Genomic DNA, 18,737 nt, shown 5'->3' with positions numbered 1-18,737 from the left:
GTCAACATCCTCTACCATTGACAATGGCTGCATATCAACTGCAGTCATTTCTGGAATCAAACCCTAACCAAGGTCTCCTGTCCTGTGTTACCACTGATCTGATGATTATGTTTAAGATCAGTCTGCAGAGCCAGACCGGTAGACTGACCAAGGGGTCTCTTCCTCCTCCGTCATTCTGTGAGCTGGGGTATTTGGTTTGCCAACAGAAAACCGACAGGGAGGAGAATCCAGCACTGCATCACATCCTCTGGAGAAGAGAGGGAACATCAGGGAGGTATATAAGAAGAGAGGGAACATCAGGGAGGTATAGAAGAGGGAACATCAGGGAGGTATAGAAGAGGGAACACCAGGGAGGTATAGAAGAGGGAACACCAGGGAGGTATAGAAGAGGGAACATCAGGGAGGTATAGAAGAGGGAACACCAGGGAGGTATAGAAGAGGGAACACCAGGGAGGTATAGAAGAGGGAACATCAGGGAGGTATAGAAGAGGGAACATCAGGGAGGTATAGAAGAGGGAACATCAGGGCAGGGAGGTATAGAAGAGGGAACATCAGGGCAGGGAGGTATAGAAGAGGGAACACCAGGGAGGTATAGAAGAGGGAACACCAGGGAGGTATAGAAGAGGGAACACCAGGGAGGTATAGAAGAGGGAACACCAGGGAGGTATAGAAGAAGAGAGGGAACACCAGGGAGGTATAGAAGAGGGAACATCAGGGAGGTATAGAAGAGGGAACATCAGGGAGGTATAGAAGAGGGAACATCAGGGAGGTATAGAAGAGGGAACATCAGGGAGACATAGAAGAAGAGAGGGAACATCAGGGAGGTATAGAAGAAGAGAGGGAACATCAGGGAGGTATAGAAGAGCGGGAACGTCAAGGAGGTATAGAAGAGCGGGAACGTCAAGGAGGTATAGAAGAGCGGGAACATCAGGGAGGTATAGAAGAGGGAACACCAGGGAGGTATAGAAGAGGGAACACCAGGGAGGTATAGAAGAAGAGAGGGAACACCAGGGAGGTATAGAAGAAGAGAGGGAACACCAGGGAGGTATAGAAGAGGGAACACCAGGGAGGTATAGAAGAGGGAACATCAGGGAGGTATAGAAGAGAGGGAACATCAGGGAGGTATAGAAGAGAGGGCACATCAGGGAGGTATAGAAGAGAGGGCACATCAGGGAGGTATAGAAGAGAGGGCACATCAGGGAGGTATAGAAGAGAGGGCACATCAGGGAGGTATAGAAGAGGGAACATCAGGGAGGTATAGAAGAGGGAACATCAGGGAGGTATAGAAGAGGGAACATCAGGGAGGTATAGAAGAGGGAACATCAGGGAGGTATAGAAGAGGGAACATCAGGGAGGTATAGAAGAGGGAACATCAGGGAGGTATAGAAGAAGAGAAGGAACACCAGGGAGGTATAGAAGAGGGAACACCAGGGAGGTATAGAAGAGGGAACACCAGGGAGGTATAGAAGAGGGAACATCAGGGAGGTATAGAAGAAGAGAGGAAACATCAGGGAGGTATAGAAGAAGAGAGGGAACATCAGGGAGGTATAGAAGAGGGAACATCAGGGAGGTATAGAAGAGGGAACATCAGGGAGGTATTGAAGAGGGAACATCAGGGAGGTATAGAAGAGGGAACATCAGGGAGGTATAGAAGAGGGAACATCAGGGAGGTATAGAAGAGGGAACATCAGGGAGGTATAGAAGAGGGAACATCAGGGAGGTATAGAAGAGGGAACATCAAGGAGGTATAGAAGAGGGAACATCAGGGAGGTATAGAAGAGGGAACATCAGGGAGGTATAGAAGAAGAGAGGGAACATCAGGGAGGTATAGAAGAAGAGAGGGAACATCAGGGAGGTATAGAAGAAGAGAGGGGACATCAGGGAGGTATAGAATAAGAGAGGGAACATCAGGGAGGTATATAGAAGAGGGAACATCAGGGAGGTATAGAAGAGGGAACATCAGGGAGGTATAGAAGAAGGAACATCAGGGAGGTATAGAAGAGGGAACATCAGGGAGGTATAGAAGAGGGAACATCAGGGAGGTATAGAAGAGGGAACATCAGGGAGGTATAGAAGAGGGAACATCAGGGAGGTATAGAAGAGGGAACATCAAGGAGGTATAGAAGAGGGAACATCAGGGAGGTATAGAAGAGGGAACATCAGGGAGGTATAGAAGAAGAGAGGGAACATCAGGGAGGTATAGAAGAAGAGAGGGAACATCAGGGAGGTATAGAAGAAGAGAGGGGACATCAGGGAGGTATAGAATAAGAGAGGGAACATCAGGGAGGTATATAGAAGAGGGAACATCAGGGAGGTATAGAAGAGGGAACATCAGGGAGGTATAGAAGAAGGAACATCAGGGAGGTATAGAAGAAGAGAGGGAACATCAGGGAGGTATAGAAAAGGGAACATCAGGGAGGTATAGAAGAGGGAACATCAGGGGGGTATAGAAGAGAGGGAACATCAGGGAGGTATAGAAGAAGAGGGAACATCAGGGAGGTATAGAAGAAGAGAGGGAACATCAGGGAGGTATAGAAGAAGAGAGGGAACATCAGGGAGGTATAGAAGAGGGAACATCAGGGAGGTATAGAAGAGGGAACATCAGGGAGGTATAGAAGAGAGGGAACATCAGGGAGATATAGAAGAGAGGGAACATCAGGGAGGTATAGAAGAGGGAACATCAGGGAGGTATAGAAGAGGGAACATCAGGGAGGTATAGAAGAAGAGAGGGAACATCAGGGAGGTATAGAAGAAGAGAGGAAACATCAGGGAGGTATAGAAGAGGGAACATCAGGGAGGTATAGAAGGAGAGGGAACATCAGGGAGGTATAGAAGAAGAGAGGGAACATCAGGGAGGTATAGAAGAAGAGAGGGAACATCAGGGAGGTATAGAAGAAGAGAGGGAACATCAGGGAGGTATAGAAGAAGAGAGGGAACATCAGGGAGGTATAGAAGAAGAGAGGAAACATCAGGGAGGTATAGAAGAGAGGGAACATCAGGGAGGTATAGAAGGAGAGGGAACATCAGGGAGGTATAGAAGAAGAGAGGGAACATCAGGGAGGTATAGAAGAAGAGAGGGAACATCAGGGAGGTATAGAAGAAGAGAGGGAACATCAGGGAGGTATAGAAGAAGAGAGGGAACATCAGGGAGGTATAGAAGAAGAGAGGGAACATCAGGGAGGTATAGAAGAGGGAACATCAGGGAGGTATATATAAGAAGATGGGGAACATCAGGGAGGTATAGAAGAAGAGGGGGAACATCAGGGAAGCGTAGAGAAATCAGATCAACTTTCCCCTTATTGAATCAATATAACACATCTACAACAAGACTAAAAACAACGAACTCCTTGTTAGGCGTTCCATATCAGTATGGAGTTGGGATCCACCTTACCCATCTGCTGCCTGTTCGTTGCACTGTCGTGTCAGGGCAGGGAAAGGCTGCTTTACAGGGCAGTGGTCATCATCATCATCATCATCATCATCATCATCATCACAGCTCAAGAGCAATGGAGAGGCTGTTTTGTCCTTGACCTCCTCCCCCTCCTGCCACTCTAAGGGGCTGGAGGTCTTCATGGGAGCACGCTCTTTAAACGGGCTCTCTACCTCAGCCAAGGAAAACACAGGGAAAAGGGTTGACACTCAAGACAAGACATTTCTACTGATAACTTGCTGATGTTATACAGAGGTGGGCTGGTGACATTAGCATATGCCCAGATATACTGCCACAGTCACTAGCCATTTCGGTCACTAGCTATCAGTTATCAATAGTCATATCCTACCATTATCCAGCAAAGTGATCTCTGCTCTTCCCTCTTTGTGCATCTCTTCTCCTTGGGGCACCTAGTGTCAACAACAGATCATAAGTGTCCATTCTGGCATTTAATTTAATTCCATTGCAGAATAGTATGATGTGTTTTACCCCTTCACCACTCGGAGTCTCTGGAACTGGTGATGGTTCTCTCTCCACCTTCTCCTCCACAGGGTTACCAGTCTCCCCCTCCTCCACAGGGGCGAAGGTCGGAGAGGGAGGCAGAGAGGGAAGCTCTTCCCCCATATCAGAGGGAGAATCTGCAGGACATATTAAGTCACATGAGTTATTGGTGGTCCAGAGACAAGGTAACATACAGGACAGAAGACAGGTCATAGGGATGGGTATTTGAAATAATTTCTCTATTCCAATAGAACATAGCTCTACTCTGACCAACCAGAATGACACAAAATGCCACAACAGCAAACAGTGTTGTTTTCTGGGCGTTATATCAGCACAGTAGCCAATGCCACAACAGCAAACAGTGTTGTTTTCAGGGCGTTATATCAGCACAGTAGCCTATTCTAACAACCACAGTGAAAGAGAAGTCTGATGTTCACCATTATAGAACCAAGGATTTGACAAATGGGGGAAAATGTGTAACGTTTAGACAGTGTATTTCTGTCTGTTTTCCAGCCCTATTGCGTATGACTGCTAGGGGGCAATTCAGTTCTATGTGTTGGACAACGGCCCTTACTGCAGGCCCACGGTTTTGTCCAGATATTTGACAAAATGTACTTTTCCTAGCAAACTTATGCAGCAGGTTATGCAAATGAACGTAGCAGGTTAGGAGAATTAGGTTAAGGTCAGAAAGAAGGTTAGCTAAAAAAATCCATTTTTGATGTCAACTTGATAAAAGCTGCATCCCATCTAGACATGACCCTGTTCCCCACCCACTCAGCAACGATGGTAGTCTGTCATTTCATATTATGAGACAAAAACACACTAACTAGCAATGATTCATGAGGAAAAATAGTTTGAGAGCTTGCGCTTTGTACTTGCAGACTAATCATTGTACAATTTCTCCACCAAGGCCATCATGGTTTTTCAACATGGCATCTGGTAGTCTGGTTCTAGATATACCATCAGGGTATTGAAGTCACTCCCTTATCACACTTCAATAGTGTGAAGCAGTCTAGGGCCTGCGCTGCCGCCAGCAACGGTTTGTCTCACGGTGTGTCCCTTTCAGATGGTGAAGCATTGCATCTGTACTACCATTACCGTACCTCAATTCCACCTCGCAAAGTTTGCATTTCACCACCTACTCATTTAACTCCTCAAAGTGTTGCTATACAGGACTTCCTCAGTGTTGCTATACATACAGGACTTCCTCAGTGTTGCTATACATACAGGACTTCCTCAGTGTTGCTATACATACAGGACTTCCTCAGTGTTGCTATACATACAGGACTTCCTCAGTGTTGCTATACATACAGGACTTCCTCAGTGTTGCTATACATACAGGACTTCCTCAGTGTTGCTATACATACAGGACTTCCTCAGTGTTGCTATACATACATGACTTCCTCAGTGTTGCTATTCAGGACTTCCTCAGTGTTGCTATTCAGGACTTCCTCAGTGTTGCTATACATACAGGACTTCCTCAGTGTTGCTATTCAGGACTTCCTCAGTGTTGCTATACATAGAGGACTTCCTCAGTGTTGCTATACATACATGACTTCCTCAGTGTTGCTATACATACAGGACTTCCTCAGTGTTGCTATACATACAGGACTTCCTCAGTGTTGCCATACATACAGGACTTCCTCAGTGTTGCTATACATACAGGACTTCCTCAGTGTTGCCATACATACATGACTTCCTCAGTGTTGCCATACATACATGACTTCCTCAGTGTTGCCATACAGGACTTCCTCAGTGTTGCTATACATACAGGACTTCCTCAGTGTTGCCATACATACATGACTTCCTCAGTGTTGCCATACAGGACTTCCTCAGTGTTGCTATACATACAGGACTTCCTCAGTGTTGCTATACATACAGGACTTCCTCAGTGTTGCTATACATACAGGACTTCCTCAGTGTTGCTATACAGGACTTCCTCAGTGTTGCTATACATACAGGACTTCCTCAGTGTTGCCATACAGGACTTCCTCAGTGTTGCTATACATACAGGACTTCCTCAGTGTTGCTATACATACAGGACTTCCTCAGTGTTGCTATACATACAGGACTTCCTCAGTGTTGCTATACAGGACTTCCTCAGTGTTGCTATACATACAGGACTTCCTCAGTGTTGCTATACATACAGGACTTCCTCAGTGTTGCCATACAGGACTTCCTCAGTGTTGCCATACAGGACTTCCTCAGTGTTGCTATACATACAGGACTTCCTCAGTGTTGCTATACATACAGGACTTCCTCAGTGTTGCTATACATACAGGACTTCCTCAGTGTTGCTATACATACAGGACTTCCTCAGTGTTGCCATACATACAGGACTTCCTCAGTGTTGCTATCATACAGGACTTCCTCAGTGTTGCTATACATACAGGACTTCCTCAGTGTTGCTATACATACAGGACTTCCTCAGTGTTGCTATACATACAGGACTTCCTCAGTGTTGCTATACATACAGGACTTCCTCAGTGTTGCTATACATACAGGACTTCCTCAGTGTTGCTATACATACAGGACTTCCTCAGTGTTGCTATACATACAGGACTTCCTCAGTGTTGCTATACATACAGGACTTCCTCAGTGTTGCTATACATACAGGACTTCCTCAGTGTTGCTATACATACAGGACTTCCTCAGTGTTGCTATACATACAGGACTTCCTCAGTGTTGCTATACATACAGGACTTCCTCAGTGTTGCTATACATACAGGACTTCCTCAGTGTTGCCATACATACAGGACTTCCTCAGTGTTGCTATACATACAGGACTTCCTCAGTGTTGCTATACATACAGGACTTCCTCAGTGTTGCTATACATACAGGACTTCCTCAGTGTTGCTATACACTACAGGACTTCCTCAGTGTTGCTATACATACAGGACTTCCTCAGTGTTGCTATACATACAGGACTTCCTCAGTGTTGCTATACATACAGGACTTCCTCAGTGTTGCTACATACAGGACTTCCTCAGTGTTGCTATACATACAGGACTTCCTCAGTGTTGCTATACATACAGGACTTCCTCAGTGTTGCTATACATACAGGACTTCCTCAGTGTTGCTATACATACAGGACTTCCTCAGTGTTGCTTCATACAGGACTTCCTCAGTGTTGCTATACAAGGACTTCCTCAGTGTTGCTATACATCAGGACTTCCTCAGTGTTGCTATACATACAGGACTTCCTCAGTGTTGCTATACATACAGGACTTCCTCAGTGTTGCCATACATACAGGACTTCCTCAGTGTTGCTATACATACAGGACTTCCTCAGTGTTGCTATACATACAGGACTTCCTCAGTGTTGCTATACATACAGGACTTCCTCAGTGTTGCTATACATACAGGACTTCCTCAGTGTTGCCATACATACAGGACTTCCTCAGTGTTGCTATACATACAGGACTTCCTCAGTGTTGCTATACATACAGGACTTCCTCAGTGTTGCTATACATACAGGACTTCCTCAGTGTTGCTATACATACAGGACTTCCTCAGTGTTGCTATACATACAGGACTTCCTCAGTGTTGCTATACATACAGGACTTCCTCAGTGTTGCTATACATACAGGACTTCCTCAGTGTTGCTATACATACAGGACTTCCTCAGTGTTGCTATACAGGACTTCCTCAGTGTTGCTATACATACAGGACTTCCTCAGTGTTGCTATACATACAGGACTTCCTCAGTGTTGCTATACATACAGGACTTCCTCAGTGTTGCTATACATACAGGACTTCCTCAGTGTTGCTATACATACAGGACTTCCTCAGTGTTGCTATACATACAGGACTTCCTCAGTGTTGCTATACATACAGGACTTCCTCAGTGTTGCTATACATACAGGACTTCCTCAGTGTTGCTATACATACAGGACTTCCTCAGTGTTGCTATACATACAGGACTTCCTCAGTGTTGCTATACATACAGGACTTCCTCAGTGTTGCTACATACAGGACTTCCTCAGTGTTGCTATACATACAGGACTTCCTCAGTGTTGCTATACATACAGGACTTCCTCAGTGTTGCTATACATACAGGACTTCCTCAGTGTTGCTATACATACAGGACTTCCTCAGTGTTGCTATACATACAGGACTTCCTCAGTGTTGCTATACATACAGGACTTCCTCAGTGTTGCTATACATACAGGACTTCCTCAGTGTTGCTATACATACAGGACTTCCTCAGTGTTGCTATACATACAGGACTTCCTCAGTGTTGCTATACATACAGGACTTCCTCAGTGTTGCTATACATACAGGACTTCCTCAGTGTTGCTATACATACAGGACTTCCTCAGTGTTGCTATACATACAGGACTTCCTCAGTGTTGCTATACATACAGGACTTCCTCAGTGTTGCTATACATACAGGACTTCCTCAGTGTTGCTATACATACAGGACTTCCTCAGTGTTGCTATACATACAGGACTTCCTCAGTGTTGCTATACATACAGGACTTCCTCAGTGTTGCTATACATACAGGACTTCCTCAGTGTTGCTATACATACAGGACTTCCTCAGTGTTGCTATACATACAGGACTTCCTCAGTGTTGCTATACACATACAGGACTTCCTCAGTGTTGCCATACATACAGGACTTCCTCAGTGTTGCTATACATACAGGACTTCCTCAGTGTTGCTATACATACAGGACTTCCTCAGTGTTGCTATACATACAGGACTTCCTCAGTGTTGCTATACATACAGGACTTCCTCAGTGTTGCTATACATACAGGACTTCCTCAGTGTTGCTATACATACAGGACTTCCTCAGTGTTGCTATACATACAGGACTTCCTCAGTGTTGCTATACATACAGGACTTCCTCAGTGTTGCTATACATACAGGACTTCCTCAGTGTTGCTATACAGGACTTCCTCAGTGTTGCTATACATACAGGACTTCCTCAGTGTTGCTATACATACAGGACTTCCTCAGTGTTGCTATACATACAGGACTTCCTCAGTGTTGCTATACATACAGGACTTCCTCAGTGTTGCTATACATACAGGACTTCCTCAGTGTTGCTATACATACAGGACTTCCTCAGTGTTGCTATACATACAGGACTTCCTCAGTGTTGCTATACATACAGGACTTCCTCAGTGTTGCTATACATACAGGACTTCCTCAGTGTTGCTATACATACAGGACTTCCTCAGTGTTGCTATACATACAGGACTTCCCTCAGTGTTGCTATACATACAGGACTTCCCCTCAGTGTTGCTATACATACAGGACTTCCTCAGTGTTGCTATACATACAGGACTTCCTCAGTGTTGCTATACATACAGGACTTCCTCAGTGTTGCTATACATACAGGACTTCCTCAGTGTTGCTATACATACAGGACTTCCTCAGTGTTGCCATACATACAGGACTTCCTCAGTGTTGCTATACATACAGGACTTCCTCAGTGTTGCTATACATACAGGACTTCCTCAGTGTTGCTATACATACAGGACTTCCTCAGTGTTGCTATACATACAGGACTTCCTCAGTGTTGCCATACAGGACTTCCTCAGTGTTGCTATACATACAGGACTTCCTCAGTGTTGCTATACATACAGGACTTCCTCAGTGTTGCTATACATACAGGACTTCCTCAGTGTTGCTATACATACAGGACTTCCTCAGTGTTGCCATACATACAGGACTTCCTCAGTGTTGCTATACATACAGGACTTCCTCAGTGTTGCCATACATACAGGACTTCCCTCAGTGTCTATACATACAGGACTTCCTCAGTGTTGCTATACATACAGGACTTCCCAGTGTGCAACACGGACCCCAGTGTTGCTACATACAGGATTCTAGTGTTGCTATACATACAGATTCCTCAGTGTTGCCAACAGGACTCCCTCAGTGTTGCTATACATACAGGACTTCCTCAGTGTTGCTATACATACAGGACTTCCTCAGTGTTGCTATACATACAGGACTTCCTCAGTGTTGCTATACATACAGGACTTCCTCAGTGTTGCACACATACAGGACTTCCTCAGTGTTGCAACATACAGGACTTCCTCAGTGTTGCTATACATAGAGGACTTCCTCTTGCTATACATACAGGACTCCTCAGTGTTGCATACAACAGGACTTCCAGTGTTGTATACATACAGGACTTCCTCTTTGCTATACATACAGGACTTCTCAGTGTTGTATACATACAGGATTCTAGTGTTGCTATACATACAGGACTTCCTCAGTGTGCTATACATACAGGACTTCCTCAGTGTTGCTATAATACAGGACTTCCTCAGTGTTGCTATACATACAGGACTTCCTCAGTGCTGCTATACATACAGGACTTCGTCAGTGTGCTAACATACAGGATTCTGTGTTGCTATACATACAGGACTTCCTCAGTGTTGCTAACATACAGGACTTCAGTGTTGCTATACATACAGGACTTCTCAGTGTTGCTATACATATACAGGACTTCCTCAGTGTTGCTATACATACAGGACTTCCTCAGTGTTGCTATACATACAGGACTTCCTCAGTGTTGCTATACATACAGGACTTCCTCAGTGTTGCTATACATACAGGACTTCCTCAGTGTTGCTATACATACAGGACTTCCTCAGTGTTGCTATACATACAGGACTTCCCTCAGTGTTGCTATACATACAGGGACTTCCTCAGTGTTGCTATACATACAGGACTTCCTCAGTGTTGCTATACATACAGGACTTCCTCAGTGTTGCTATACATACAGGACTTCCTCAGTGTTGCCATACACGGACTTCCTCAGTGTTGCTATACATACAGGGACTTCCTCAGTGTTGCCATACATGACTTCCTCAGTGTTGCTATACATACAGGACTTCCTCAGTGTTGCTATACATACAGGACTTCCTCAGTGTTGCACATACAGGACTTCCTCAGTGTTGCTATACATACAGGACTTCCTCAGTGTTGCTACATACAGGACTTCCCTCAGTGTTGCTATACATACAGGACTTCCTCAGTGTTGCTATACATACAGGACTTCCTCAGTGTTGCTATACATACAGGACTTCCTCAGTGTTGCTATACATACAGGACTTCCTCAGTGTTGCTATACATACAGGACTTCCTCAGTGTTGCTATACATACAGGACTTCCTCAGTGTTGCTATACATACAGGACTTCCTCAGTGTTGCCATACAGGACTTCCTCAGTGTTGCTATACATACAGGACTTCCTCAGTGTTGCCATACAGGACTTCACTACTATCGCTTGCCTTTGATGATTGATGGTGTGCGGAGCTCTTTATATCTGTGGCAAATCATTTGAAAGATGCATATCACCCTCACACCATAACACCTCCTCCTCCATGCATTACGTGGAAAATACACATGCGGAGATCATCCATTCACCCACACCGCGTCTCACAAAGACACAGCGGTTGGAACCAAAAATCTCAAATTTGGACTCCAGACCAAAGTACACATTTCCACCATTGCTTTGCTGGTGACGATGTCTGTGATTTTATTTAGAATTCAAGGCACACTTAACCAGCATGGCTACCACAGCATTCTGCAGCGATACGTCATCCCATCTGGTTTGGGCTTAGTGGGACGATCACTTGTTTTTCAACAGGACAATGATCCAACACACCTCCAGGTTGTGTAAGGGCTATTTTACCAAGAAGGAGAGTGATGGAGTGCTGCATCAGATTACCTGGCCTTTCCATCCCCCGACCTCAAACAAATTGAGATGGTTTGGGATGAGTTGGACCGCAGAGTGAAGGAAAAGCAGCCAACAAGTGCTCAGCATGTGGGAACGCCTTCAAGACTGTTGGAAAAGCATTCCAGGTGAAGCTGGTTGAGATAATGCCAGGGGTGTGCAAAGCTGTCATCAAGGCAAAGGGTGGCTATTTGAAGAATCTCAAATATATTTGGATTTGATTAACACTTTTTTTGGTTACTACATGATTCCATGTGTGTTATTTCATAGTTTTGATGTCTTCACTATTATTCTACAATGTAGAAAATAGTAAAAATAAAAGACAAACCCTTGAATGAGTAGGTGTTCTAAAACCTTTGACTGGTAGTGTATATATATTACCTAAATTACCTCGACACACCTGTACCCCCGCACATTGACTCGGTACCGGTACCCCCTGTATATAGCCTCGTTATTGTTATTTTATTGTTGCTCTTTTGTATTTTACTTTTTAGTTTATTTTTCTTAACTGCATAGTTGGTTAAGGGCTTGTCAGTAAGCATTTCACTGTTAGTCTACACCTGTTATATTCGGCGCAGATGACAAATAAAATGTGATTTTATTTATATTTTTCTTTCAAAGCATTTAGAAATGTTTATCCCAATGTCACACATAGGCCCCATTTATTTATAGAAAGACCCTTAAACGAAATTGGGATCATTAACGAAGAAAAATCCCTACCCGAAATAAAACCTGTTCTCACAAAATTAAAATCACTGTACAGTTATCACTCAACTACCACTAATAGGGTTAGGGTTAGCCTGACCACTAATAGGTCATCATCGGAAAACTAAAAATTTAACAAATACCTGCTGTAACGTTAGTAGGAGATATACATATTCATAATTGTTATATACAGTACAGTTAAATTAGATCTTTAAGCTAAAGCTAAACCAGCTTTTTTAAAATTCATTTTCTTTATTTTAATTTTTTCATTCCAGGATGACATGGCTCTATACATAACTGAGTATCCTCTGGTGGCAGAGCATTCCAGGATGACATGGCTCTATACATAACTGAGTATCCTCTGGTGGCAGAGCATTCCAGGATGACATGGCTCTATACATAACTGAGTATCCTCTGGTGGCAGAGCATTCCAGGATGACATGGTATCATAACTGAGTATCCTCTGGTGGCAGAGCATTCCAGGATGACATGGCTCTATACATAACTGAGTATCCTCTGGTGGCAGAGCATTCCAGGATGACATGGTATCATAACTGAGTATCCTCTGGTGGCAGAGCATTCCACGATGACATGGTATCATAACTGAGTATCCTCTGGTGGCAGAGCATTCCACGATGACATGGTATCATAACTGAGTATCCTCTGGTGGCAGAGCATTCCACGATGACATGGCTCTATACATAACTGAGTATCCTCTGGTGGCAGAGCATTCCAGGATGACATGGCTCTATACATAACTGAGTATCCTCTGGTGGCAGAGCATTCCATGATGACATGGCTCTATACATAACTGAGTATCCTCTGGTGGCAGAGCATTCCAGGATGACATGGCTCTATACATAACTGAGTATCCTCTGGTGGCAGAGCATTCCAGGATGACATGGCTCTATACATAACTGAGTATCCTCTGGTGGCAGAGCATTCCAGGATGACATGGTATCATAACTGAGTATCCTCTGGTGGCAGAGCATTCCACGATGACATGGTATCATAACTGAGTATCCTCTGGTGGCAGAGCATTCCAGGATGACATGGATCTATACATAACTGAGTATCCTCTGGTGGTAGAGCATTCCAGGATGACATGGCTCTATACATAACTGAGCAACACATTAAATCTGTTTTTGGTTTGGGTACAGTGAAGAAACCCATAGCACATGTCTGGTTGAAGAGTCTGGTGGGGTGTGTCTGTCTGGTTGAAGAGTCTGGTGGGGTGTGTCTGTCTGGTTGAAGAGTCTGGTGGGGTGTGTCTGTCTGGTTGAAGTGTATGCAAATAGATTATACATGTGGTTAGGCATTTTCAACACACAAATGTTTCTTGACTAGAAGAGAAGTAGTACATTTCTCCTCAACCCTCAAACATGAAAGACTATCATGCATGTTGTTGGTGTTAGTTCTGTGTGTAGATAAGGGCAAGGCGTGCTGCTTTGTTTGGAGCCACAATGTAACATGGATGGACAGTTTAAATTTAGACTAAGCTTTTTCATTTAAAATTTCTCACAAGTGTTTGAATAATAACGTCAGTTTGGACATCCGGATATTGGATTAACCGATGAGATTACTAGTCCATCCCTATTAACCGATGAGATTACTAGTCCATCCCTATTAACCGATGAGATTACTAGTCCATCCCTATTAACCGATGAGATTACTAGTCCATCCCTATTAACCGATGAGATTACTAGTCCATCCCTAAATGGGTAATTCCAGTCTAACACGCCTTTATGTCTCCACTTCCCTACAGCATCTGCCGTCGTCCGGGGGAAATGCCCGACACTCCCAAACTGATCTGTCTAAACATTAATACGCTGCGATACCGTTTGGGAACATGGAACTTACAGATGGACTATGCAAAAATCGCTCCGCTATTTCCTGGTTGCTATATTTCGCCAAATTTTTGTTTATGTGACAGAACAAGCAAGTATAGTGTAGAGAATCATTGTACCATCTAAACCGCTGTGAAATATATTTTCCATAACCAAAAATATTGTATTTTCAGCTGGTGTACAAAACCTAAAGTAAAAGACGCAAAAACTTAACGGGAAGCATAGAAATAGCCCACATAGAACAGATCTACCGCTTCTTAGACTTGCTTTCAATGACAATGACAGATCTATTACTCACATTTCTATGTGAATTTGGCCAGGTCGCCCAAAAGGTTATTTGTGTGAACTCTATATAGTTGTGTTCTGTGGGTGTCACGGAGTAGGCTGATACCGCATTTCATGGATCCACAATCCATAGGTGAGGCTGTAATTATGCCCCCAAATGCAATTCTGAAGTCTAATACATCCACAGTGCGATTTCAACAGATTTGTTTGTCAAATTAACTCATTGTCTCGTTTTGAATTTATATAAACAACACTACGACCTTGTTCAGCATCATCTAGTTCAAATATGGCATGATTCCACTATTTGTATCCGTTTGCATCACTTTCAATTAGGGACTTATTTTTAAGGCGAATCGCTAATTCCACTGATGTGGCTGTACATTGCCATATTAATTTTCATCTCACATAGTAGGTTAACAGGTGAGCTAATGTGGATCATTCCACAGTGGTTTCAGAGTCCTGAAATAAGAGCTAAACTTGACATAGTTGTGTTCTGTGGGTGTCACTGAGTAGGCTGATAGCAAGTTAGCATTTTTCGCCATGAATCTTGATCTGGAGGTGGTAACTAACTGGCACAACCACAAAGGCATAAAATCAGATTTTAAACCTAACCTTAACCACACTGCTAACTCTAATGCTTAACCCTAACCTTAACCACACTGTTAACTCTAATGCTTAACCCTAAATTAAGACAAAAAAGTAAAATCTTTGTTTTCATGTTTTTTACAATATAGCCAATTTTGATTTTGCAGCTGGTCTATATATGTGAAATCGTTCAGTTGTGCATCCAGGACAAGACTCATGACAATAAATGTCAACCTGCTGGCTGATACCTATGGATTGTGGATCAATAAGATGTGGTAAGACTGTACAGTGAAATAGAAGTATGTCCCCAATGCAACTCTGAAGTCTAATGTCTAATGCATCCACAGAGCCAGTTCAACTGATATATTTACTTTTTGGGGTCAAATTAGCAAATTATTGTATTTTGTAGAATTTATAGAACATTCCAACCTTGTGTAGCATTATCTAGTCCAAATATGGCATGATTCAACTACTTGTATCTGTTTGCATTTCTTTAAATGAGGGACTTTCATTTTGAAGGCGAACCACAAATTCCACTAATGTGGCTACTCTGTATTGTGGCTAGATTCACATATGTGCTGTATGCCCCCCTTGGGTTCTGGAGAGCTAGACGAACACTGGGTAATGCCTACCAACACAATACATAGATTTATACGTTCCTTTGGTCAGGAAGCTTAGTTTCCATTGACACACAGGAGAGGATGGCTGTTAAAAGTTAGTATATGTCTTACCCAAGTCTTTGAACCAAGTACTGGAGTCGTCAATGTCCAGTTTGGCATTTCCCTTCATGGTTGATGTGCTGACAGAACAGAAGAACATAAACATAGAAAGCTGTTTTCATTTACCAGTATATATATATATGACGATGGCTAACGTTAGTAAAATCAAATGGTGTGACAACCTGATCACTGGTTACCCCATGGATATTCAGCCTGAAAGAAATCTGCCTAAAAACTATGCAAACCTCTACAAGCCAGAATGTTGAATCCAATTATATTTACACTTCCTTTACCGGTTGCTTACCCGACTTTTTGCGGCGCAGATAGGTTGTCACTTGTAATCAATAGCTGAATGTAACCGAACGTAGTCGACCGGAGCACATTTCCTCGCAATCAGCTGAAAGTATTTGTGAAATTTGCCAGCTGTTTGCGTGGAACAACATTCTGTCTGTGGTTTGATTAGGCTCTGCCATATTGTGCAAGTGTTTGTCGCATGCAAAAAATATATATCTCGATTTGGATGACAATTTCTACTTCGAGTCGGCAGCTCTGGACGTTCTGCTTACTGCGGACCAGGACAAACTAGCCAGCATCCTGACAAGACTAAGTTGGTGAGCAAATAAACCGCCTCTACCCTTCATTCGACTGGCGAACGTACAATCACTAGAGAACAAACTGGACGAGCTGTGCTCGAGACTATCCCATCAACAGGACCTGAAGAACTGTAATATTCTATGTTTCTCGGAGTCGTGGCTGAACAAGGACAATATACATCTGGCTAGTTTTTCCATGCATTGTCTAGACCAGACGGTAGCCTTGGGTAAGACTAAGAGAGGGGTGTGTCTCTTTGTTAAAGGAAAACTCCACCCAAAAACTATTTTGATCCATATGATGGACAACCATATGAGGCATTTTGCATCATATGATGCTGCTTTTTGTATCATATGATGCAAAATACATCATACGGTGGCATGTCTTGTGGGGGTATGTATGGGTGTCTGAGCTGAATGTTATTTGATAATGCTGACATTTGTGTCATAGTAATATTTCTCATAAAAACTAGAAGTTAATCTCTGGTCAACCCTCAACCAGGAAAGACTGGCATGCATGTTGTTGTTGTTAGTTCTGTATGTGCAGTTAAGGGCAGGGCGTGCTGCTCTGTTTTGAGCCAGCTGCAGCTTTTCTAGGTCTTTCTTTGCTGCACCTGACCATATTACCAGACAGTCATCAAGATGGGACACGACCAGAGTCTGAACAACTAGTACAGTTGATCTGTGTCAAAAAAACGCAGAACTTCTTTTCATCTTGACAGCAACTTTGTCAATACGACTTGCCCATGATAATTGACCATCTTGTTAAAGCTAGTTTAGCTTCCTCAATGGTCACACCCATTATTCACAACTTCAGTGTAGGTTTAGGTCTTAGATAATGTTTTGAACTAAATACAATGATTTTAGTTTTAGATGTATTTAAGACCAGTTTATTATTAAACACCCATTCTGATACTGACTCCTTATTTAGAATTCCAGTTAGTGTAATGGCTTTGGGTGCTGACATGAGTGATGTAAAGCCATAGCAAGTGAGTTTATTCAATAACAATTGATGATCAATAAGATTAAAAGGCTGCACTGAAATCTAACATCACAGCTCCAACTTTCATCTTATTAACCATTTCTTTTAACCAATCATCAGTCATCTGAGTCAGCCAGGACAACCTCTCCCTCAACGTCAGCAAGACAAAAGGAGCTGATCGTGGACTACAGGAAACGGAGGGCCGAGCACGCCCCCATCCACATTGACGGGACTGTAGTGGAGATGGTCGAGAGCTTCAAGTTCCTTGGTGTCCACATCACTAAGGAATTAACACGGTCCACACACACCAAAACAGTCGTAAAGGCGGCACGACAACGCCTCTTCCCTCTCAAGAGGCTGAAAAGATTTGGCATGGGCCCTCAGATCCTCAAAATGTTATACAGCTGCACCATTGAGAGCATCTTGACTGGTTGCATCACCGCTTGGTTTGGCAACTGCTTGGCATCCGACCGCAAAGCGCTACAGAGGGTAGTCTGTACAAGGGGCAATGGTTGTTATTATTTTATGTAAAATAAGTCCAAAAAACATCACTTATCAGAATGCTAACAAGTACTAAGGACTTCTTATAGCGTATGCTAGGTAAATGCTAACGAGCGCATGTAAACATATACTACTAGTCAAAAGAGAACCATGGCGCTCTCCCAAAAGCTTGGCTGGTGCAAATGCAGACAAACAAAAAGGTGTAATGGGTCTGCACTCAAAAAGATGTTGCATAAAGCTTATTTAATAATAAATAAAATTACATTATTTTCACTGCATCAGGGACAGCGTACACAGTCGTTTTGGCTTTACAGCCTTCTTCAGTGTGTAGAAACAGCATTTGTAAAGAACAACTGATGAGCAGGTGCTTCTAATCAGGGTTGCCACTCATTGGCCAATCAGGGATGTTTGTCACAAAGAGATACAGAATTATAGAGTATGGGAGCGGGCACATTTACATTTTAGTCATTTAGCAGACGCTCTTATCCAGAGCGACTTACAGGAGCAATTAGGGTTAAGTGCCTTGCTGAAGGGCACATCGGCAGATTTTTCACCTAGTCGGCTCGGGGATTAGAACCAGAGACCTTTCGGTTACTGGCACAACGCTCTTAACCACTAAGCTACCTGCCGCCCCGAAGAGCAACTCACAAATCAACCGCCCCAGGTGTCCGCTCACCTGAATAAATCACATAAATTCATGAGATAGCACACCACAAAGGACATCAGGCACAGCCATTCATATACATGTGGGACCAACTCATAAATGATATAAAAAATCTGATATGGACAGTGGTATGATTCCACTATTGTGGCTAATCCTTATCTGATATGGACAGTGGTATGATTCCACTATTTGGCTAATCCTTATCTGATATGGACAGTGTTCTGATTC

At 43.4% G+C, this 18,737-nt stretch overlaps 1 protein-coding gene across 1 annotated transcript in view; it reads right to left on the bottom strand.

The window, feature by feature from the left end:
* Positions 1-18,737, bottom strand: part of LOC121569957 (serine/arginine repetitive matrix protein 2) — a 72,408-nt gene that overhangs the window by 39,145 nt on the left and 14,526 nt on the right. The window contains exons 3-7 of the mRNA XM_041881320.2: positions 15,785-15,852; positions 3,920-4,068; positions 3,780-3,840; positions 3,392-3,599; positions 149-247 (exon numbers count right to left, since the gene is read on the bottom strand). Coding sequence (XP_041737254.2) covers positions 149-247; positions 3,392-3,599; positions 3,780-3,840; positions 3,920-4,068; positions 15,785-15,852 — 585 coding nt within the window. The remainder of the gene's footprint in view (positions 1-148; positions 248-3,391; positions 3,600-3,779; positions 3,841-3,919; positions 4,069-15,784; positions 15,853-18,737) is intronic.

This window comes from Coregonus clupeaformis, chromosome 7 (assembly GCF_020615455.1).
Source record: "Coregonus clupeaformis isolate EN_2021a chromosome 7, ASM2061545v1, whole genome shotgun sequence".
NCBI classification, from domain to species: Eukaryota; Metazoa; Chordata; class Actinopteri; order Salmoniformes; family Salmonidae; genus Coregonus; species Coregonus clupeaformis.
Note: the sequence above shows the minus strand (reverse complement) of the source record. Positions and strands in the feature narration are given on the sequence as shown.